This window comes from Spermophilus citellus, assembly GCF_964194105.1.
Source record: "Spermophilus citellus genome assembly, chromosome: 13".
In the NCBI taxonomy this organism is placed as follows: Eukaryota; Metazoa; Chordata; class Mammalia; order Rodentia; family Sciuridae; genus Spermophilus; species Spermophilus citellus.
Genome location: NC_138193.1, coordinates 58,118,221 through 58,141,568, shown reverse-complemented (window position 1 = coordinate 58,141,568; position 23,348 = coordinate 58,118,221). Strand labels below are relative to the sequence as shown.

The following is a 23,348-nucleotide window of genomic DNA, read 5'->3' as shown; positions in this document are numbered from 1 at the left end:
AATTGGAACATCATAATAAAAACTTGTGGGATTTGGAAAAGAAATCATATTTTAAAATTCTTTCATTATTAAACAAGAAAAAATGAAAACAAATGAAGTAAGCATCAATTACAATTTAGAAAAGAATATGAAACAAATATATGGAAAGCAGAAGCAAAGAATCTATAAATATAAGAACAAATTAATGCAAACAAAGAGAAATTTGGCACATTTCCCAAAGAAAAATTAGTCTTTTAAAACTTCTTTGGAAATTCCAATATCATTCACAGATATTTGAAAAACAGATCAAAAAACTAAAACACATAAAGAGTGTCAAAAGGGGTATTACCACAAATAAAAAGATTTGTTTACCTGTAAGAATTTCCTGTGGGGGCTGGGGATGTGGCTCAAGCGGTAGCGCGCTCGCCTGGCATGCATGTGGCCGGGGTTCGATCCTCAGCACCACATACCAACAAAGATGTTGTGTCCGCCGAGAACTAAAAGATAAATATTAAAAATTCTCTCTCTCTCACACTTTCTCTCCTCTCTCACTCTCTCTTAAAAAAAAAGAATTTCCTGTGTACAAAATACAAATCTATTGTTTTATAAGAGACAATATATTATGGGAAGACTCAAGAAAAAATATAAAACCTAAATAGGGCAATACCTTTGACAAAAATATTTAAAGACTTCAAAGGACTGTAATCTAGAAAAGCTGCCTGTTTAAAAATTTTTTGAAATTTACGCTTTTAATGTACAGGTAATTCTTGTGCTATTTCAGAAATATACAACATATTAAAAGATAAAAACCTTTCCATTTGTTTTATAAACCTGTTGACAAATAGTACACCACAAAAGGAAAATGGCCAATCTCACCTATGAAACTGGCCACAAAAATCCTACATTGAAGATTAGCAATTGATTCCAGAACTTTTCTGTTTATTTCAGAAATGTTCAGATAATTTTTATTACAAAAATTTATAAAATTCTCCATAATAGTAGGTCAAAATAGAGAAAAATAGGATGATCTTGATTGATATAAGAAAGATACCTGATGAATTTTTAAAAATTTTTTGTAGGGGGGTACTGGAGATTAAATCCAGAGGCACTCCTCCACTGAGCCACATCCCCAACCCTATTTTGTATTTAATTAAAAGATACGGTCTCACCGAGTTACTTAGCACCTCGATTTTGCTGAGGCTGTCTTTGAATTCGAAATCCTCTTGCCTCAGCCTCCCGAGCCACTGGGATTACAGGTGTGCTCCTCAATGCCCAGCATCTGATGAATTTTAAAATGCTACTTTTCAAAACTTACAACTGTGAATAGAAAATTCTTTTATTAATATGAATTTTAAAAATTAAAGTTTATCTTGTTTATATTAAAAGTTTTTTGAGTTTTTCATTATTTAAACTCTTAAGCTAGGAATTGAAAGATATTCTTAATACAAGTATGCATATCTAACTACTTTATTTATGAAATAACTAAAGACTAGAATAAGGTGAGGATAGCTGACATCACTTCTGTTATTAACAAAAGTCAGCCATTCTAACCTATGCAATAAGACAAGAAAAATAAGAGATGAGTGTTAGGAATTAAAAGACTATATCAAAGAAAAAAAATATTCAATACAAATATATATATATACTAATACTAGGATATCAACATAGATAAAAATTAAATTTAATAACAACAAAAATAAAAGAAGCCTAAAAATACAATTTTAAAAGTAGGCTGACTAGGCTAATGTCTCTACAAACAAAACATCAATGAATTGTAGACTTTCTGAAGTTTTCATCCATCTGGGGAGAACTTAAACTCAACATTGAACTTCATATCTTTTTTTTTTTTTGGCATTTTTTCCTAAAGCTACCACCAAAGTTTCTATGATCTTCCTAAGCATCTAACCTTCCTTTTTTTTTTTTTTTGCTCTCTTTCTCTAGTTTTTTAACCAAAAAAAAAATTAACTCTTCTCTTTCTAATTTGCAGAGTGATTCTGTAAATTTGAATATCCTAAATTTGCTAATCCAAACCTACTAATATATTCACTAAACAAGGCTAGTCTCATTACTTAATACACTCTCCTTAGAAATAATTGAAGTTGTATAACATAAAACATGAGTTATTTTATTGAACACACAATGCTTTTTGTTAAGTATGAGTGCACCCAGCATGCTATTTTTGATTGTCTTCTCACATGATCTTCTTATGTATGCTTTCCTTCTCTACTACTTCAGACTCTTATTTCTATTGAAGTGATTTCAAATTCCTGTCCCAATTTCTACCCATCATTATGTCACAAACCCACACACAGATCTGCATAGTGAACATCTAGACTTGAAAGTCTCTCAAGCATGTTGTATTTAACATACACAAAACAAATCACTTAAATCACAACATTGAACATATACCACATTATCTCTCACAATCTATTTTTGTTTTCTCCATACTCTTCTTTGTTAATACCACCTCTATCTTCACAAATACCCGGCTAGCTGGGAGCCATTATTAAATCCCACTATTTCCTTATAAATAATATGGAATTGCTAATGGAAATCTGTATCTTCTAAATCTATAGTTCCTTTCCAACACCATTAGCTTTCCTTGGAACCCTCTTTTGTTTTTCTCTTAGACTTCAGAAACTGCCCAATTAGACTTTTTTGCCTTTGATCTGTTCCTTCTCCAGTTCATCCTCTTCCACTTGTGCCAGAGAAATCTTTATAAACTCTATTTTTTACTTCCCTTCCTCTTTTTCTTCTATAGGGTTAAGCCCAAGTACAATGTCCTTCACTTTCTAACTCAAGGTGATGACCGGCCTTACCCATTTCCATGTCCCTCCAGGCACTCCTCCACATTTCTCATTAAGCTTCACATTTGTTGTTTTATATTTCTGTATCTATGTAAGTGTTATCACTTTTACCTTGAAAGGCCTTTTTCCAATCCTTTTTTTTTTTTCTAATTGGAAAACTTTTCCTCTTTCCATCAAAATCCAAACCAAAGAATCTTTGAAGTCTTTCTTGACCTTTTTGAAGACTTCCTTGACACCTATTCTTTTTCCTTCTTCTCAGCATTTATTCCCTCTACACCCTATATTTCTTTTTTTTAAAAGAGAGAGAGAGAGAGAGAGAGAGAGAGAGAGAGAGAGAGAATTTTTTAATATTTTTCAGTTCTTGGCAGACACAACATCTTTATTTGTATGTGGTGCTGAGGATCGAACCTGAGCCGCACGCATGCCAGGCGAGCGCGCTACCGCCTGAGCCACATCCCCAGCCCCCATACACCCTATATTTCATAACGTGTTCTTCACCTCTCTACTAAAGCCTGTGTTGTATCACATTGTAATTATTAATTTACACCTTGACCTCCCTATGAGAGTGGAAGTTATCCAATTCATCACATTTGATTTCCTCCATATTATAGCACAATTCCTAGAGCAAGGTCCATTGATGCCTATTGTTAAATTAGATGAAGGCTGATTTTTCACTGATATTTGGAGACAGATCAACTCTATATAGACTCTCAAGATGACCTTTTATGTTACAAAGCTTCTCTCCTTTGACATACTTTAGTTGGACTTCTCTGAGCCTTCTTCTAGACAAGACTGGTCATTGGTCCTTGGCTATTAATCCTTAACTGTCTTTTTTTGGTATTGTAGGTTATCTCTCTCCCTATCACAATAGTTCCAACACCTATGGCAATGGTCCTGAATAAAGTCTTCCTTATAATTTTAACAAATATCAGGATAATGTTTTTTGTAACATATACCACATTATTCCTTAAGAGGATGCTCCTTTCTGCATAAGTGAAGGTCTTTGAGAGGTGGGCTGATGCTTCTAGACTATTTTTTCAGTCTACATATCTGAAATTAATGAGATATGTTATTTAAAACCCATATGAATAATTAGTTAGTTTGTTCTTGGTAACTTACTCCTATGTCAAAATTTAGCTATCTATATCAGGATAATAGACAACATTTTTAATATCTCAATGCATTTTTATCCATAAATAAACACATGAGGGACTGGTTTTATATTGAATGTAAGAATATGTATATCTATATTATTAGTCCAGAGTCTCTGGAGAAACAAACAAAATAGCATAGAGTTACAACTGAGAGGTTTATTATGGGAACTGGCTCAAGTGATTATGGAGGCTAAGAAGTCCCACAATCTGCCACCTGTATGCTAGAAAATCTGGAAAGCTGGTGATGTAATCCCAGTCTGACAACCAGGGAGCCCATAGTGTAATTCCCAGTCTGAAGCCAAGCACTAGAGAACTGGAACCAGGTGAGACGTTGGGCAAGTAGCTGAGGGAAGGATGCTTGATGTATTAGAACTTCTGAAGTAGGCAACAGTGGGTGAAGAAGTTGATGGAAGTGGGTGCAGATCATTGTCAGGCTTCTGACTTTTACTTTGTATAAAATGAGACCACCTGAGCGTTTGGAGCAGATAAGAGGCATAATCATTTACATTTCTAGAAAAATCATTCAGGTTGTGATGTGAACAATAGACTTCACAGGCACAAAGACGTAAGCAGCGGGGAATAGTTCAAGGTTATTGCACTAATCCAAAGGGGGAAATAACAGCAGTTTTGACCAGTGTGATAGCAGAAGAAATGGTGAGAAGGAGGTTGGATTGTGAATATATTTTTAAGATAAGCCTGCAGGATTTGCTGATGGATTCAACGTTGAATGGAAAGAAAGAAAGGAAACAAGAATGGCATGAAGGTCTTTATCTGAACAACATGAAGAATGGGATTACCATTTGATAAGATGGGAGGGATAGTGATTTGTAAGGTGGGAACTGGGTAGGAATAACATCAAAACTTTTGCTTTCAAATATGTTAAGATCTAGAACTAGCAAAGTCTCAAAAAAAGAATCTGGAGCATTTTTTATTTGTTCTGTTTAGATATGCATGACAGTAGAGTGTATTTTGACATATTATATATACATGGAGTATAACTTAGGATCTCATTCTTGTGGTTGTACATGATTGGAATTTCACTGGTTGTGTATTCATATATGAACATAGGAAAGTTATGTCCAATTCATTCTACTGTCTTTCCTATTCTCACCCCCCCTCCCTTCCCTTCATTGTCTAATCCAATGAACTTCTATTCTTTCCTCCCCACCCCTTATTGTGTGTTAGAATTCACATATCAGAGAAAACATTCAACCTTTGGTTTTATAGTGTTAGCTTATTTCACTTAGCATGATAGTCTTCAGTTCTATCCATTTACTAGCAAATGCCATAATTTCATTCTTTACGGCTAAGCAATACTCCATTGTGTATATGTACCATATTTTCTTTATACCTTCATCTGTTGAAGGGCACCAAAGTTGGTTCCATAGGCTAGCTATTGTGAATGAAGCTACTATAAACATTGATGTGGCTGCATCATTGTAGTATGTTTAAGACCTTTGGGTATATATCAAGGAGTGGGATAACTGGGTCAAATGGTGGTTCCATTCCAATTTTTCTGAGGAATATCCATACTGCTTTCCAGAGTGGTTGCACCAATTTGCAGTCCCACCAGGAATGTATGAGTGAATCTTTTCCCTGATATCCTCACCAACATTTACTGTTACTTGTATTCTTGATAATTGCCATTCTGACTGGAGATGGATGGAATCTCAGTATAGTTTTAATTTACATTTCTCTAATTGCTAGAGATGTTGAACATTTTTTCATATGTTTGTTGGCCATTCCTATCCCTTCTTCTGTGAAGTGCCTGTTCAGTTCCTTTGCCCATTTGTTGGTTGGGTTATTTGGTGGTTTTTTGGTGTTAAGTTTTTAGAGTTCTTTGTATATCCTGGAGATTAATGTTGTATCTAAGGTGCAGGTGGCAAAGATTTCCTGCCATTCTGTAAGCTCTCTCTTCATGTTCTTTTGTTTCCTTTGCTGTGAGAAGCCTTTGAGTTTGATACCATATCATTTACTGACTCTTGATTTTACTTCTTGCACTTTAGGATTCTTGTTGAGGAGGTTGCTTCCTAAGCCACATGATGGAGAAGTGGGCCTACATTTTCTCTTTAGGCACAGGGTCTCTGGTCTAATGCCTAAGTCCTTAATCCAGTTTGAGTTGAGTTTTGTGCAGGATTCAATTTCATTCTGCTACATATGGATTTCCAGTTTTCCCATTTGTTGAAGAGGCTTTTCTCCAATGAATGTTTATGGTGCAGCATTTTAATTTTTTTTCTTGCCAAGATAGCAATATACAGAAGAGCTGCAGATATGCCTGCACAACAAGTTATGCACTTAGATTTTTAGACATTAGAACAAATTATTTAAAAAAAACAGTCTGGACTTTTATTTTTTAAAATCACAGAAGCTGGGTTCAGTGACACACAACGGTAATGCCAGAAACTCAAGAGGCTGAGGCAGGAGGATCTTGAGTTCAAAGTAAGCCTGGGCAATGCAGACTGTCTCAAAATAAAAGGACTTGGGATGTAGCTTAGAGGTAGAGCGTCCATGGGTTTAATCCCTAGTAGTAAAAAAAAAAAAGAATCTGGAGGTATAGTTTAATGGTAGAACATACAAAAGGCTCTGGATTCCATCCCCAATATCACAAAAAAAAAAGAAAGAAAGAAAAAAGAAAAGAAAAGAAAGAAAGAAACCACACATCTTTCCTTGAATGTGCTATTTATAGATGAGAAACTATAATAATATAAAAGTCCACTTTCCCTAACTTGACCCATGAATTAAATTATTATGAATAGCTAAAGTGGTAGAATAAACACTGAGAATAGTGAAGATAATCTTGAAAAGGAAAAATAAAGTCATTCTTATGGTATAAATATTAAAATATATTATAAAACTATAATAATTGGAACTCTGCTGCTATAGATATGGACAGATACATTGGAAATATGGAACAGAGATGCCAGAAACTAATATAAGAACTAATGAGAATTTACCATGTGATTAGGGTAACATTAAATTGGTTGGAAGATGGTAGGTGGGATTGGCACAATTGGTTAACCGTTTAGAACAAGATGAATTATAACTGACTTCATATCTCTTACCTTTTACCAAAATATATTCTAGATGATGATAATTAACATTTACTGAGTACTTTTATATGTCAGACACTGTTCAAAGTTATTCATAGTTTCAATTAATCCTCATGATAATCTTATGAGACAGAACTAGTTATTTAACCCCATTTTATAGAAAATTTAAAAAGTGAAGTTAGCCAATCCCTCCCAAAAAAACAAATTGCAAATATTTTCTCTGATGTAAGGTGACTGCCTCATAGTGGGATAGGAGGGGGAGCATGGGAGGAATAGACGAACTCTAGATAGGGCAGAGGAGTGAGAGGGGAAGGGAGGGGGCAGAAGGTTGGCAATGATGGTGGAATGTGATGGACATCCTTATCCAAAGTACATGTAAGAAGACATGAATTGGTGTGAACATACTTTATATTCAGAGATATGAAAAATTGTGTTCTATATGTGTAATAAGAATTGTGATGCATTCTGCTGTCATGTATTTAAAAAATAAAAGCAATTTTTTAAAAAAAAGAAAGGAAAGAAAATTTACCAAAAAAAAAAAAAAAAGAATAAGGTTAATTTTCCAATATATCACAAGTTTTGGATCCTAGTAGTTTTGGCTTTAGAGACTATATTCTACAAACATAGAAAAAATGAAACTATAAAATAACTAGGAAAAGAAGAATAATGAAGGCCTCCCCCAATATTAGGAATTGAACCCAGGACCCTGCATATGCTGGGCAAGTGCTCTATCACTGAGCTACCTCCCTAGCCTCAGAAAGACTTTCTAAAGCATATGCAAAATAGACTCTGTGGATTGATATAAATGACCATCCCTACAAAAATGTTTGTATTCTAAATATCAAAAAAATACCCTGAGGGGGCTGGGGCTGTAGCTCAGTGGTAGAGCACCTGCCTTGCCCTTGTAAGGCACTGGGTTCGATCCTCAGCACCACATAAAAATAAATAAATAAATAAAGATATTGTGTCTATACCATGAACAAAATCAAAAGGCAACTCACAAGCCAAAAAAAAAAAAAAGTAGCTTACATAGCAAGATTTCATCATTACTCCGTATTACACTATAAAGAGCTCTTAAGATCAGGCTGGGGATATAGCTCAGTTGATAGAGTGCTTGCCCTGGGCTTAATCCCCAACACCACACACACACACACACACACACACACACACACACACACACATACACAAAGAGCTCTTAAAATTAACAAGAAAAGCAAGATCAAAATCTGAATAGAAAGTGGGCAAAGTGTGTGAGCAAGCAAGTCTTTAAGGGTGAAGAACAAAGGATTAACGAGCAGATATCTAAACAGTATTTCGTCTCACCAGTAATGAAAAAACAAAGTTGGACATAATGATACATCCCTTCTGAGGGTTCAGTTGGAAGAACTTTTAATTAGAAAATTATCAGTGAAACTTCAGGGAAACAGAAGCTACCATAAATAGCTTTGGGGCTACAAATGAATATTTCTTTCTTTTAGAAGAAAATTTGATGGTATAATCCAAAACTATTAAAATATGCATAGATTTTGACCCAGCGATTCTACCTTAAACATGCATCTTAAAATTGTTGATGGATGTATGAAAATACTCATTCATAGGTGATTTTTATCACAGCATTGTTTATAATGAAGACAAATTAGAATTTTAATGTCTAACAATTAAAATTTAATAACTGCATTTGGTGCTTCCATGTGATAGAAGATTATGCAGCCATTGAAAACAGCAGGGAGACATGGTCCGAGCATTTTTTTTTTAATTTTTGTACAGGATGATCCCAATTTTGTAAATACATGTGAGTGTTCTGAAAGAATAAGCACAAAATGTTAATTCTTACTGCTATTACTTAGAATTCTTTTTCCTTCCTCTTTCGTTTTTGTATTTTTCCAAATTTTCAACAAATATGAAGCTTTTAATCAGATGAAAAAGGGGGATTTTATTGTTAAGTTATATCTCAGGAGTAATCCTTGACAAACCTTATGTTTATACGTGTCCCACTAAAGACATGCCATTTTTATTTCTACCCATTCCTTCATCTTTCTAGTTTCCTTGTGTTACCAAATATTTCCTTTGCGCTTTCATCTTACCCTTAGTTTTGGCATCCAAAGACGTTATTATGGAGAGCATGCCAACATGTGTGTCAGCAGAATGAATCAAATAACCAAGCTCTGCCCTTGGATCTTTTTCCATGGACAGAACATTAAAGGCGAGCTAGATAGGAGGCTTAGAGAGAGGCCAAGTTTGAGGTGGAGAAAAGAGAGTTGAGAGAAGGTTCCGGAATCACAATTCACAACACACCATCTCTTTGCCTTGGCTCCGGCTTCGGTGTTGGGGAGGAGCCAAGGCAGGTGGCTGTGCCATTTTGTCTCTGTTATAGAATTAGCCTCTGACATGAATGCTGTTGCAAGAAAAGCCAGAGTGTGGTCAGGTTTTGTTTCAAATGATTGACTGAGGCTAAGGTGTAGGGTTCAAAGAAAGAAAAGGACATGGGATAGCTGAGAGAAATGTAGTTCAGGGGCCAGTTCATGCTGAGGACGTTGGATATTATCCCATAGAAGATGGGGAAGTGTTGCAGGGTTTAAAGAGGCAGATAGCTTTGAGTGTGAGAGGGTGTGTGTGTGTGTGTGTGTGTGTGTGTGTGTGTGTTTTATATGGAAACCAGTATATCAATGTAGAAGGGAAAGGCTGAGGGCAGAAGACTAGTTTTCTTGGTGGCTTCAGTTTTAGAAGATGAGCAACAGTGAAAGTTGGAGGAGCTCGTGGAAATGAAGGATCTTTCAGAAGTAGAATCAGAACTTTCTCTGCTTCTCTCTGACAGAAGAATGAGTCAAGTCCCCACTTAATTCCCTCTCAAAAAATCAGTTCTAACTGCCTGCCTGCCTGCCTATCAGTTGTGGTCATTCTAAATCCTCTTATTGGCCTAGCTCAGGTTAGGCATCCACCTCTGGTTCAGTCAATGATGGCTAAGGTCAGGGTCATAGATCACAAATTTGGTTGCTGGGGTCGATCTGTTTGAGGTCATTTGACTACTGTCTGTTTCTATCTCTAGACTATATTCTTCATGGGGGCAAGCACATCAACACTTTGTTATCACTGTCTACAGTAACTTATGAGATATCTAGGACATAATTCGCACTTGGAAGCCACTTATCAGAAGGATGCGTGCACTCTGCATTAACAAATGAAAAGAATGATATGCAGGTGAGAAGGCACCATTAAGTCGCCCAACCCAGACCTCCATCCTCTCATCACTAGGGCACCAACTTCAGCAGATTACATCAGTTGCCTTCAATACGCCAGTGAGCTTTTGTGGTCTAGCCTGAGAACTGCCCCCACCTACAAGAGTGACTTAAATTAGGAACTATGCTCGTAATTCCAAACAACTGGCTTGTGAACAAACTTTGGAAACCCCATCCATTTGTAACTTGAGAAAGACCTATAGCCCTCCAAAGAAGACAATCAATGGGAGAACTAGGCCAAGCAGAAAAAAAGGTATTTGTCAGAGGAAACTTGGCATATATATTATGCTTTTTCCATCTAATTATTTTAGTATTCTCCCTGTGCAATCCGATTTCCTTAAATGACCTCTGTTCATAGGAAACTATTTGGTTTAATCTGTGGGAGCCATGGCATATTTTTAACCATCTCCGAAGGCCAGCTCCCTCTCCACTGAGCGTGCCTGATACCCAAACAGATGTTTCATAACACTCAGCACACATGAGCTCACCCCTGGCTAGTCCTTTGCACACAATCAGCCCAGAGCTCTTCTCCCACAAACCCAAATTCAGAGCCCAGATCGGACCTGAATCCTCACCACTGTAACATAAGAGCAGAAGGTGAAGCTTCCAATTTTGAATGTCCAATTTATTAATATTTCCCAAATCAAATGAACAACTGGGAAATATGCAATACAAAGAGTTAGCCAAACTAAGAAATACAAAAAGATGTGCAAACTGGCTGCCCGAGAAGAATTCAAATTAATATATCCAAGTGAAGGGTTCCAAAGCCACTTTAATGTTGATGGAATCATAAAATATTAGGGCTGAAAGGTCTTGGACACCGTCTAGCTAGTGCAACAACTTTATTCTGCAGATGAAGGAGATGAGGCCCACAGAGAGAAAGTGTCTTGCCTGAGGTTCCAGTGGACATCGCTGGCAGATCACTTGCTAGCCAACCCTTAGGCAGACCACAGTCCCAAGCTGCCAGTCTCCTTTCTGCTCACTGGAGCATCAATGTCTGCAGTCCAAACCTGGGAAGGAGCCAGAACCTGGTCAACAATCCCAACTCTGCCATAGTGGTTTCAGAGTGTGTCCCCTCTGATCTGGGTGCAGGGTTTTATGGAAGGGCCATTTTCTTTGGAGTATGAATAAAAAGTAATCCAAAAAGTACTTTTAAAGGCAACATGTTAACATTTGAAATGTGAAAAACAAAGGGAGCATCTAGGATCCTTGACCTCCTCTGTTAAGAGCCTAGAAATGGTCAAAGAGGACACTGGGAGGTAACATAAGGATCCTTAAACTCATAATCGGGTTAATGGACCCTTGAAATTTTGAGAATGTAAATTTACAGAGGAAATCTGAACTTTCTAAGAAATCTTGCTCCAACTCAGAGACCTGCAGGTCTGGGAGCATCGTTTGTTGAGTGCCAACTTGAACTTTGCAATGTTTATAGCAGCACTAGGTTCAAGAGGAGACCTTGAGCATGCCTCAGAGATGTTCACCAACCACAGACAATGAGAAACAGTCAGAGAACAATACCAAGTGCCATGTTAACATTCTTTCATTGAACAAGTATTTATGGATGGTTTAGGATGGGCCTGGCTAGACTCCCTGCCAGAAAAGAATAAGAAATTACCTGAAAGCTGTAAGCAAGGACCAGATCACAAAAGGGTTACACATGCTATTGGAGGTGTTTGCATTTTATTTAAAAGGCATTAGGATCACATTGGTCATACTGCAACCTGTACACTCAGAATAATGAGAAATTATACCCTATTTGATTCAAATGTATGATATGTCAAGATCATTGTACTGTCATATGTAACTAATTAAAATAAATTTTAAAAAAATAAAAATTAAAAAAATAAAGGCGTTAGGAAAGCCATTGAAGAATTTTGAGCTAGAGAGTAATTTACAGACTTAACATTCTGGAAATTTCTCTCGACAACTGTGTCAAGAGCTGATTGATTGTGGCTAAGTGCTATATTGTGGGATGATAGCTACAAGTCCTTCAAGAAATTGTTTGCAATATCTTATCATCAATATCCAGGTTAATACAGTTAAAAAGGAGATAAATTCCTAAGGCAAGTAGAATTAAGTTTTAGTCCCACTCAATCTCTTCCTGACTGTGTAGTCTTTGGCAAGTTATTTAAATGGGTATGAGACCTGTTTCCTTCTGTACAATCAAGATGAGGATTCTCAGCACATACGGTTTTGATAATAAAGAAGATGGTGTATCTGGGCATTTCTAATAATCCTCCTGATCTCTTAAGAGATACTGCATTTTCTTCTTAGAATTTTATCAGAGTATTTTGTTGCTAATGTGTGAAAATAATCAACATTCATGCTTTTTAAATGAGGAAGGCAAGGTAAACTGAGGTCAGAGCCGAATCTTGGATCTGAATCAAACCACCCAAAAACAGTACTGTTAACTGGGTTCCAAAGACCAATGTTGTGAAGCGAGAGCTCCAATCATCCTAGCAACCTTTTAACCAAACACTGGTGCAGATTTGCTGGCATATATGACATCGAGAACATCTGGCCTTTCTATTATCCTCTCACAAGCAAAAAATGATGTCGTGTAAACTGATCTTTAGGCCAATTATATGGTCTAAGTGTTACAGCGTTTGTGTTGGCGCCTCTGGCACCAGGTTTTAAGAACTTAATTTGTAGCCACACCCTTCTTATAGAGACCTTGTGTCTTACTGTAAACTGCCCCCCCTACCCCCCCACCCTACTCCCCCTCCGTGCATCTGCTGAGTCTGCACCTTTTCTCAGGAAGATAAATACATGGAAATGTATCATCCTTTCAACTGTATTTGCAAACCACCATAGGAGGTCCTATAGGACATAAGTTACAGGAGTTATATAACAATGGGAGAGGAAAAGGGAGCACCAGAAGCTGCTTCAGTCACGTCCCATGCTACATTTTTCCCCCCGGATTACCAATTTTATTATAGAAGCCAGGTGCAGGGTGTAGACATTATAGTTCACTCAGAAAATGCTAAATTGCCCCAGGGGTGCATCTGCTGAGTCCAGGAATCAGAATACTTGACAGGACTTCCAACCGGCTGCCTACTGTAGACAAAGTCATTATTGTGTCTGAGCAGGGCATGAGATGCAGGGCACTGTTCCAGACCCTTCACCAGCAGTGATTAAGGGAACTCTCAGAATGTCTGCAAGTGGCAGGTGGTGTGATGATCCCCACCCACGTCACACTGTGGGGAGTCCCACCAAGGGTGGGAGACAAGGCTGTGAGCTTGCCTCCACCCACCCCCCTGTCTGTTCATGGGGGTTCTGGGCTTTTATATTCAGTTATTTTTGTCCTCGGGTCCATAATAGCCAGATACCAGTGCTCTGGTGCAGGAGACCTGTGGGTGTACCTCCAGGGTATAGGAAGGGCGCCTCCTTGCCTTTCCTGTGTCCCAATTCCCATAACCCTCTGTTGTTCCATCTTCAGATGACAGATAGGAGAGATCATCTTTTATTTGGTGAATTATTTGGGGGATCCTAATATGGCTTATAGACTCCTGATCTGTCTATGGGCAGAACAGCCTCTGGTAAAAATGGTAGGGTCACAATTGGATGGAACCAGTAAGTGGACTTCCAGATCTCTTATCTCCTTGCTTGCCCAGCCCAGAGACCAGCATCAAAAGAGATCTGCAGCCAGATGGGGACCTGAGCCCAGGTACCAGCAGTTCTTTCCCCAGACTCAGAATTTCCCTTCATCCTTAAAGGAAATGAATCTCTCTGAGGCTCTTGGTAGGAGTTTGATGTCTAGGAATGAAGGGCAGAATACATAGTACAGTAAATCCCCACTCTGAGTTGTCATGACAGGAATTTATCACAGATGGTAACCATCAGGCTATAACATCTTGAAGGAAAGAGCTTATCCTGCATCATAAATAGACTCTAACTGTGGCTTGGATTTATGAAGCTATAAAAGACGGCTGCTTGGATGGCAGGGAATTTATACTCCTCAGTTACAAAACCAATGTAAAGCCTGAAAAAGTTGAACCTGAGCTGGAATACTGGGTGAGATAGTGAGAAGATGACAACAACTTACTTCTGCAGTTAGTGGACCCCCAAGCAGAACCCCAAAATGTGAGGCCCTGGCCTAATTTTATGAATTGCAAACTCAGAGGAAACGGGGTGCAAACAGCTACACAGGGACTTGTAATTCCCAAACCAAGCCCAGTCAAGCTTGGTCTTTCCTCACCAAGGTTCACTGGCTAATGCCCGGTCTTGAAAAGGAATGTTAGCTTATTGCTAATGCTGCCCAAGCCCCTGCTTTGCCCTAGTCTCTTGCAACAACTCCATTTTGACCGAGTCTCCCTACCATGAAGAGCAAGCAGCCCATGAAGCTTTGGGTTGTGGAGCATCAAAGTCCAAAGTCCAAAACAAGGCCACTCCCTGGTGGAAGTTTCCCACCTGGCCAGGGAGGCAAGACATTTACAGATAAAACATCTGGAGTGTCCACACCCCCAAAGTTGGTCTAGATGATAACTGGAGAAGAACTTAGAGGAGCAAAGGGTCAGTGGAAGCTGAAGTTATCAGGGGGAAGAGTGTGGAGAACAAGGGACTTTTCAGGATGAGTGGGGAGGGGCACAGGTGAGGGAGGGTTTGCTCAGCCCTGTCATTTCCCACAAGCATGCAGCATGTCCCTGAGCCAAGTGTCAAATGACACACCCACATGTCCCTCTAGTCCTAGAGCCAACTGTTCCTTCAGTGCTGTAGCCTCCCTCTCCTTCAGGTCCTTTCCCAAAGATCTAAAAGGGAACCTCTGGGCTCTCTGGACATGCCCCACATTCAGGGTCCAACACCATAGGATGAGCATCCATCTAGCAAACAAGACCAGGAACAGTCCCAGGCCTCTGACATAGTCCATCACAGTAATGAACTTTAAATGAGCAGGACAAGGAGAGAGGGGAAGCGCTGTCTCAGAGAGCTGTGACCCAACTGGTCCCCATGGGAGGGATTCTGACAGCATCCAGGACACACAGTAGAAACAACAGTTTGATTTCCCATAAGCCTGAGAAGCCAGGGGAGGCCTGGAGTTCATAGGAGCTACACCTGTTCCTGCAAGGAGGAAAGAGTCTTAGGGGGAAAGTGAAGGGGGATTGCACCCTAAAAGGGAAGCATGGTCAGCAGGAGACTCCCTCACAGAACCAACCTTGGGCAGAAGAATCTGAATCCATGGTGAGGGAGGGTGGAGAGGTGACACCCCTGGAAGACAGGGCTACTTGGGGGTGGCTTTAGACTTGAATGTTTTTTTAATTGTATTTTTTTACTTATACATGATAATAGAGTCCATTCTGATACATTTATACAAGCACAGAATGTATCTTATTCTAATTAGGACCCCAGTCTTATGGATGTACACGATAGTGAGATTCACTATGGCGTATTCATATATGAACATAGGAAAAAAGTTATGTCAGATTCATTCCATTGTCTTTCCTTTTCCTATCCCCCCTCTCTTCCCCTCATTCCCCTTTGTCTAATCCACTGAACTTCTATTCTACCCCTCCCTTGTTGTGGGTTAGCGTCCACATATCAGAAAGAACATTCCACCGTTAGTCTTTGTGGGCTGGCTTATTTGACTTAGCATGATAGTCTCCATATCCATCCATTTACTAGCAAATGTCATAAAGTCATTCTTCTTTATGGCTGAGTAATACTCCATTGTAACCTTCTCCTGCCTCCAGGAGTGTGATTAGAATTTTTTTTTTTTTTTGGTTTATAAAATTCGGGGCCCTGTTCTCAGAAGCCAACGTCATATAGCAGGGAGAATGAAGGTTCTGAAGTCTATTCTGGGTTGTGTGACCTTGGCAAAGGGGTCTGACTTTTCTGAGCCTCATCTATGAAATGGGACACTTGGTTATAACATGTGGCTGGCAAGGCTGTTGAGATTAACTACAGTGACCTCTATACACAGCTTGACCCCCTGCGTCCATTAAGGTCAGTCCTTCTCCCCTCCTCCCCACCACTACCTTAAGAAAATTAAAGACTCCAGGAAAAAATGAATTTTAACAAATAATTTTGCAACACAGTCTAAGGAACTGGGGTTAGGGGGGACTACCTTGTCATAATGTCACCATATGCCAGTGGAGCGCCCTCACTGGCAACATGGCTGCTTTCTACTGTCACACTTATTTCAAGTCGCCTCCCCACCTGCCCTGTTGAACGGCCATCAGCTCACACATCTGTCTCTGATTCTCTTCTAGGGGCGCTGTATCAACTTCACCAGAGTCAAGAACAACCAGCCAGCCAAGTATCCCCTCAACAATGCCTACCACACCACCTCCCCACCCCCTGCCCCCATCTACACACCCCCACCCCCTGCTCCCCACTGCCCTCCCCCTCCCCCCAGTGCCCCCACACCTCCCATCCCCTCCCCCCCTTCCACCCTCCCACCCCCTCCTCAGGCTCCTCCTCCCAACAGGGCACCACCCCCCTCCCGACCTCCTCCAAGGCCTTCGGTCTAGAACCCAAAGTCCATGCTCTGGGCTGTCTCAGAAACTTCGGGGAGGAGGCTCCTCTGTGCTGTTAGAACAAGTCTCTCCAGCTAGAGGAGATAGTGGTAATTAAGCCCACTGATGCTCACACACTTTAAAAATTGGTTGGTGATGCCAATACACTGACAATTGTGATCGGCGGAAAGAAACAGAAATATTGAATTGCCTGAATACAATGATGTTGCAACTGCAGCCACATTTATAGCCAGCCACCCATCGCCTCTCGAAGGTTCCAGAGGCAGTGAAACTGCCAAAATGCTCTCAGCAGGATTGTGTCTCACGGAGAACAGAAAGAAAATGCTGAGCAAAATGCAGAGACAGATAAGAAAAGACACTGCTGGGTTTCTCAATGCCACCCTCCTTCTTCCACTCCACCTCAGTGACTTGACCCCGAATCCTTGGCCTAGGAACCAAGGAATCCTCACCCCTGTGCACCGCCCCGGAAGGTGGAGGCCTTTGCCTGCCACATTGGAAACACATGGAGTCCCCAGGGTGACAAGAAACTCAACATCAGACAGGTACCCAAAAGGATGTTCTCCTGGGATTTACAGATGTATAAAAACATAGGCCTTGTTCTCCTTTCAACTTCTCCCAGTTTCCAGGTGAGGAAGGGAGCAGGTGTTTTCAGATGGGAAAGGGAATGTTGCCATGTTGATGAGTAAGTGAAATCAGTTGAGCGTGTAGGCAGGGGAGTATCAATGGGAGCTTCAGACAGTTTCTAAAACCCACAGGCCATCAGTAGCTAGAGGTGGGTGGCTTTGGCCAGATGTGATCCCCTAAATCAACAGACTGTGGCAGAGCCACCTGTCAATGACTCATGTTGAAAATCAAGCTTTGGCTTTGGTTTAAATCACTAGAGATAGGATGAAGTGATTGAACCTATTTTCCCGAGACAAATGAGTTGGATCTTCCCAAAACAGCATCATTAGCACCTACCATATGATATCACTGGTTTTTGGTTTTGGTTTTGGTTTTGGTTTTTACTTTTTCTTTCTTGATAAAGAGATGTCAAGGTAGAGCTGAGAGACCACAGTCCTGACATAAGGAAATTATTCCCAGGTTCTCAAAAAAAGATGTGTGTAGATGCAAATCTATTTCTCCTTGGCTTTTCAATATGCTCACAGATAACATCGCTGTTCAGCGAAGGGAACTACACAAGTATGCAACATAGAAATGCTCTGCCTGAAGTACCCACCATGCCTGGGACCCACCCATCTCTCCAAGTCTTTCTGAATCTTCTTAATCAGTAACCCTTGTAGTCACTTGCTAATCATGGAGTTGTATCACCCACAGGTAAAAATAGGTCATTGTCAAAGACCTGCTCAAAATGATCTCCCCCTCCAGCTTTCCACAGGTCCTAAAAGTTTGTCCCAACTCCCTCATATTCTTAAAATTTCTCTGGAACAAAACAGAAAATATGCAATTAGTGCATTGGGCTGTGGTCTCCAAAGATCCCTGGAGAGCTCATTAAGCCAGCCTCATTCCCTCACAACTCTGAAGACCTGCCACTCACTAGTCAGAACTCAGAGTGATAAACCCTGTTTGCATCCCTACCATAGAAAGCCAGAACACATAGGGATTGGGGGGCGGGGGACCGGAAGCCCACCAGCATAAAAGGTACAGTCAGAAAAGTAAACCTAGGAGAGTGAAGGTTAGTGCCAACACCAAACTGACACCTCCAAGCTGTACCTCAAGCCCTATCCCATGGCTGCCACTTCAGAGGTGGTCTTCAAGACTTAGGAAAGCAAACCTTCTCCCCCTCATCCAACCCTACTGCATTGTCTATTTTTAGAACACAAGGCTTCCTCTTTTAGTGTAGTCCCTCATGAAACAGGGGTCAAAATGTCTCAGCCACCTGCAGTGACATGACTGGGCCCCAGAAAAACCATTCCTTAGACGAATGGGTTCCCTGGGCTCACAGCATAAAGATTTTGAGCCCAAGGCAGCTGTTTTGACTGCTGGCAGTACAAAACAGCCCACCCCCACACCACTACCGCATGACTCACTCACGCGGCCTTCAGAAAGTTCAAGCCAAGTAGCTAACATTGTTGTGCCTCAAGATGGCGGGCCTCAGGTGAGAAGGCGACTTTCAGGATCTCAACAGCATCCGCCAGATGCCCCTGTGCAGTTTCCAAGAGGTTGTGGCGACACTGTTTTGATGAAATAGGGAACTTCCAATACATGATGATTTTCAAAAGGATTAGCAGGGTTTGTTCTGAAAACTGACCCATCAAATCATCCCTAGTCATTCAGAATTACAGTTAAGAAGGAGAAATTTCTATACACTGTATGAACAAGGTAATACTCTTGTAGTAGGCTGTTACAGGCAGGAAAATTCTTCAACTGGTTTAACAAAAAAAAAAAAAAATCTATCAGTTCTGTGTCATTCCCTGTGAAAGACAAGAGACTTATGATTGTGATCAGGAAACTGCACAAAATTATTGTTTCAAGCCCCGTGTTATTGTCCTTACAAAGTTTTCTTTTTATATAAAAGCCAAATTTTTGTTGTTGTATATATTCGTATTCCATGTGTTAGATGGAAGCATTTCCTATCCATTGTGAATAAAAAGAACAGTTGTAGTAAATTATTATAAAGCCAATGATATTTCATGGCAGGTTTTTCTACCAAGCTGTGCTTGTTGGTTTTTCCCATGACTGTATTGCTTTTATAAATGTACAAACAGTTACCGAAACGACGAGACCCTTGTTTGCACAGCATTCGTAAGAAGCTTGCTAAGAAGTGTGATTCCTCCTGTTGACATCCAAATGGCAGTTTCTTGCCTGGAACTGGGTAACACACTTCAGTGAGACCCAAGGTCTCTCTTTTACCAAGATCAAGAGCAGGGTTGGTGGATAAATTAATTGTCTTGGATATCTAGCCTTGGGTAACCTCATTGTAAATGTGATTAGAATGAGCAGAGATGATCTTGAATTGTCATGTATATACTAGGTTGCAAGCAGTTTATCAGATGGGGGATAATCCATCAAAAAAAATAATAATTATGAGATAATAAGCAACGGTTTCCGGTCCAGTGCCAATTCAATTAAAAAAATTAATGCTGTGTAAAATGGGTTGAATTAGTGTGCAAACTATATAAAGATACAGAAAGCAAAAAGCCTGTTAATGCACATGAGGTGGGAATGGAGTGTTCTAGTCAATTGCCTTTCCTAGTTATCTGAGCTCTGCTATATTATCATACTTGGATAACCAATTTAAAAGAATTAGAATATGAGTTTTTAAATACACTTAACATTAAACTCTTCTCTTTCTTTTTCTGTGATAATTCAGTTATGGATATTCAATGTCTTTGTTATAAAAATTAAAAAAAAAAAAAGTTATCACTGTACCGTGCTGTAGGAGACTGGGCTGAACTTGTATAGTGACAAACCCTGCTGGAAATTGCTTTTGTAAAAAAAAATAAAAATAAATTCCTAAAATCAATTCTTTTGCTGGTTGTGTGTTATAAAAATAAAATGCAGCCCATTGTAATAAAATAATTGTCAGTTGGTACATTAAATTACATTTCTCAAATTATTTTATACCCTTCACGAAACTCAACTATTTTGATTACTGTCGTTTCTTTCAACATTTAAAATATTCTTTATTTGGGCTGGGGTTGTAGCTCAGAGGTAGGCACGGGATTCAATCCTCAGCACCACATAAAAATAAATAAAGGTATTGTGTTCATCTAAAACTAAAAATATATATATTTTTAAGAAATTTTTTTATCTATGATAATGATTTTTCAAATTAAAAAAGTGATCCTTACTAAATGAAACAATAAAGTAAAAAAGTGAGAACAGAAATATGGACAAAAAATATACTGTGCCTCAATGGCATATCACTCTGCATTAAAATAAAACAAAATTATGGCATTTGTATGTAAATAGATGGAGCTGGATAATACGATGCTAAGTAAGCCAATCCCAAAAAACCAAAGATTGAATGTTTTCTTTGATAAGTGTATGCTGATCCATAATGGGGGTGGGAGGGGAGCATGGGAGGAATGGAGGAACTTTAGATAGAGCAATGGGGAGGGAGGGGAATGGAGTAGGGATGGGGGTAGGAAAGGTGGTGGAATGAGATGAGCATCATTACCTAAGTACATGTATGAAGATTCGAATGGTGTGACTCTACTTTGTATACAACCAAAGAAATGAAAAATTGTGCTCCATTTGTGTACTATGAACTGAAATGCATTCGGCTGTCATGTATAACAAAGTAGAACAAAAAAAATAAATTTAAAAAAAAAAATGTACTCTGTCTGTTAGGATTATGTTTGGTGGCCAAAGCAGGAAGGTAACTATGATTCTACTGACAGAGTCCAGAGATTTGTAGCTGTCCAAGAACCCAGATCGCATTATAGATAATGCTGTAGAAAATACTTAAAATATTTTTATTGTTTCTGCATTTATGATACAACTTAACTGTATTCCTCTTAACAGCTTCATTTCAGCTCCTCCATTCAAATTTTTCATAGGGAGAAGAACATTTCTTACTAGCTCCTGAATTTATTTATTATAAGCATTGAATTTATCTTAATTGGAATAAAACCATCTGTAAATAGAAAGTCATGCCATAATTTTTTCCAAAATTTCATTAATATTCACTTTAATAATCTTTGGGCATGTGCACATTTTTAATTGACATCCTTTTTAAAATTTGTTCTAATTAGTTATACATGACAGCAGAATGCATTTCAATTCATTGTACATAAATGGAGCACAACTTTTTGTTTCTCTGGTTGCACACCATATGTGCAGTCATACATGTACCTAGGGTAATGATGTCCATCTCATTCCACCATCTTTCCTACCCGTCCCCCCACCCCGCCTTCTACCTTCCCCCACTCCCCTTTGCCAATCCAAAGTTCCTCCATTCTTCCCATGCCTGCCCCCCACCATTACAGATCAGCATCTACTTATCAGAGGACACATTAGGCCTTTGGTTTGGGGGGACTGGCTTACTTCACTTAGCCTGATATTCTCCAGCTCCATCCATTTACCTGCAAATGCCATCATTTTGTTCTCTTTTAATGCTGAGTAATATTCCGTTGTGTATATGTACCACAGTCTCTTTATCCATTCATCTATTGAAGGGCATTTAAATGACATTCTTAATATATGTTTTTGAGATAATCAGTGCTGAGGGCCATTGCCAAGTAGGAATGACGCATCAAAATTTCCTTGCTAGCGTACCCCATGTTAAATGGATTTCGCTGTTGACATTGCATGTAAGGTGACCTTGCTCAAGGACCAAGGCGGATCCGGGTTTAGAGCTGATCAGGTTTGAGGAAGTATCCCGGTCCTTGGGTTTAGGGCGTTCCCGGTTTAAGACAATAGGGGTTTTAGGGAAGTTGGAGGTTGAAGATTATTGCTGCTGGGATTAGGGTGTTCCTGCTGCTTGTTCCCGATGAGTTCTCGTGAGATTCAAATGGGATATTGGAAAAAAAGCCTCGTGGAGTAGGTGAATTGGGCAGCAGGAGAACTGGGATTGCCCCAGAGCGTGTGTGGAGGCCGGTGTGAGTTCGGGAATAAAGAATTGCTGTTTGAATCTACAAAGCTGTGTGGTGGCTCGTGATTCTGTGCCCAGCCAAGACATTGGCAAATCAGCTAGCAACTTAGAAAGAAAAACAAAACCTGGAGCCCCTACCTTACTCCTTACATCAGAATAAGTCCTGGTTATATTTAAGTGTAACAAAACCAGGAAGGTAAGTACTAGAAGTGAAAAAACTATTTTGTCTATGGTACAAATTTTGAAATTCCACATATTGCTTACATGACCAATCATTTTTCTTATGATGTCACTTTAAATACCTTGAGTAGTGTTCCGGTGTATGAAGTTAAATAAAGAAATGAATTACCAAAGAAAGGAATAAGATCATTTACTGGCTGCTCACAGTGAGCCAGAGTCTGAGACCCACAATTGTTCATCACTAAATCCCATTTTCTGTCTTCAGATAAATCTGTGATTTATGGCATATCACTTAGATAGAAAACAGTCAGAATAACACTTTGCCCACGTGCACATTGTAAACAAGGTCAAGTTCACAGTCACCGAAGGCTTGATAAAAGGGTATAGAGTTGGTATGTGCAGAACAGATGGTTTTCCTTCTGACCGCAGTTGTGTTGTGTTCACTGGAACCCCTGTACCCCCATCCTGAAGTAAATCATAGCTAAATAAATTAGAAGTCCCACCATATGTCATCTTGGATGTCTCTCCTTTGTCCTCAACATTGCAATTGGTCACCAAGTTATATAGCTTCTTCCCTTCCTACTTAACTTCAGACATTTTAATTTTGTACAGCATCTCCTTTAACTACTTTTAAGAGCCATTTCACAGTGTAACATCAGCAGATAACAAGATTTTGTCTGTCACTCTAGAGCTCTAAGCAAAGCTCTGTTCAAAGAAGTTCAATTAATTGTGCACATTCAGGACTTCAACAGTCACCGTTAGTTGGGATTTTCTTGTAAACATTAAAATGGATGTAACTCTTAAATAAAACATTTCCCCTTGGTTAAGTAGTTTACATTCTTGCATTTCTTTAAGTACAAGAAATATTAGCTGTGAATGCTAAGAGTGCAAAAAACTTGACTTTCTTCTCGTGGAAAATTTATAAAGCAA

General features: G+C 39.3%; 1 protein-coding gene across 1 annotated transcript in view; it reads left to right on the top strand.

Annotated features, from left to right (window-relative positions):
* Positions 1-18,208, top strand: part of ANTXR1 (ANTXR cell adhesion molecule 1) — a 225,371-nt gene extending 207,163 nt beyond the window's left edge. The window contains exon 18 of the mRNA XM_081264451.1: positions 16,433-18,208. Coding sequence (XP_081120577.1) covers positions 16,433-16,693 — 261 coding nt within the window. The 3' untranslated portion in view covers positions 16,694-18,208. The remainder of the gene's footprint in view (positions 1-16,432) is intronic.
* Positions 18,209-23,348: the final 5,140 nt, after the last annotated feature.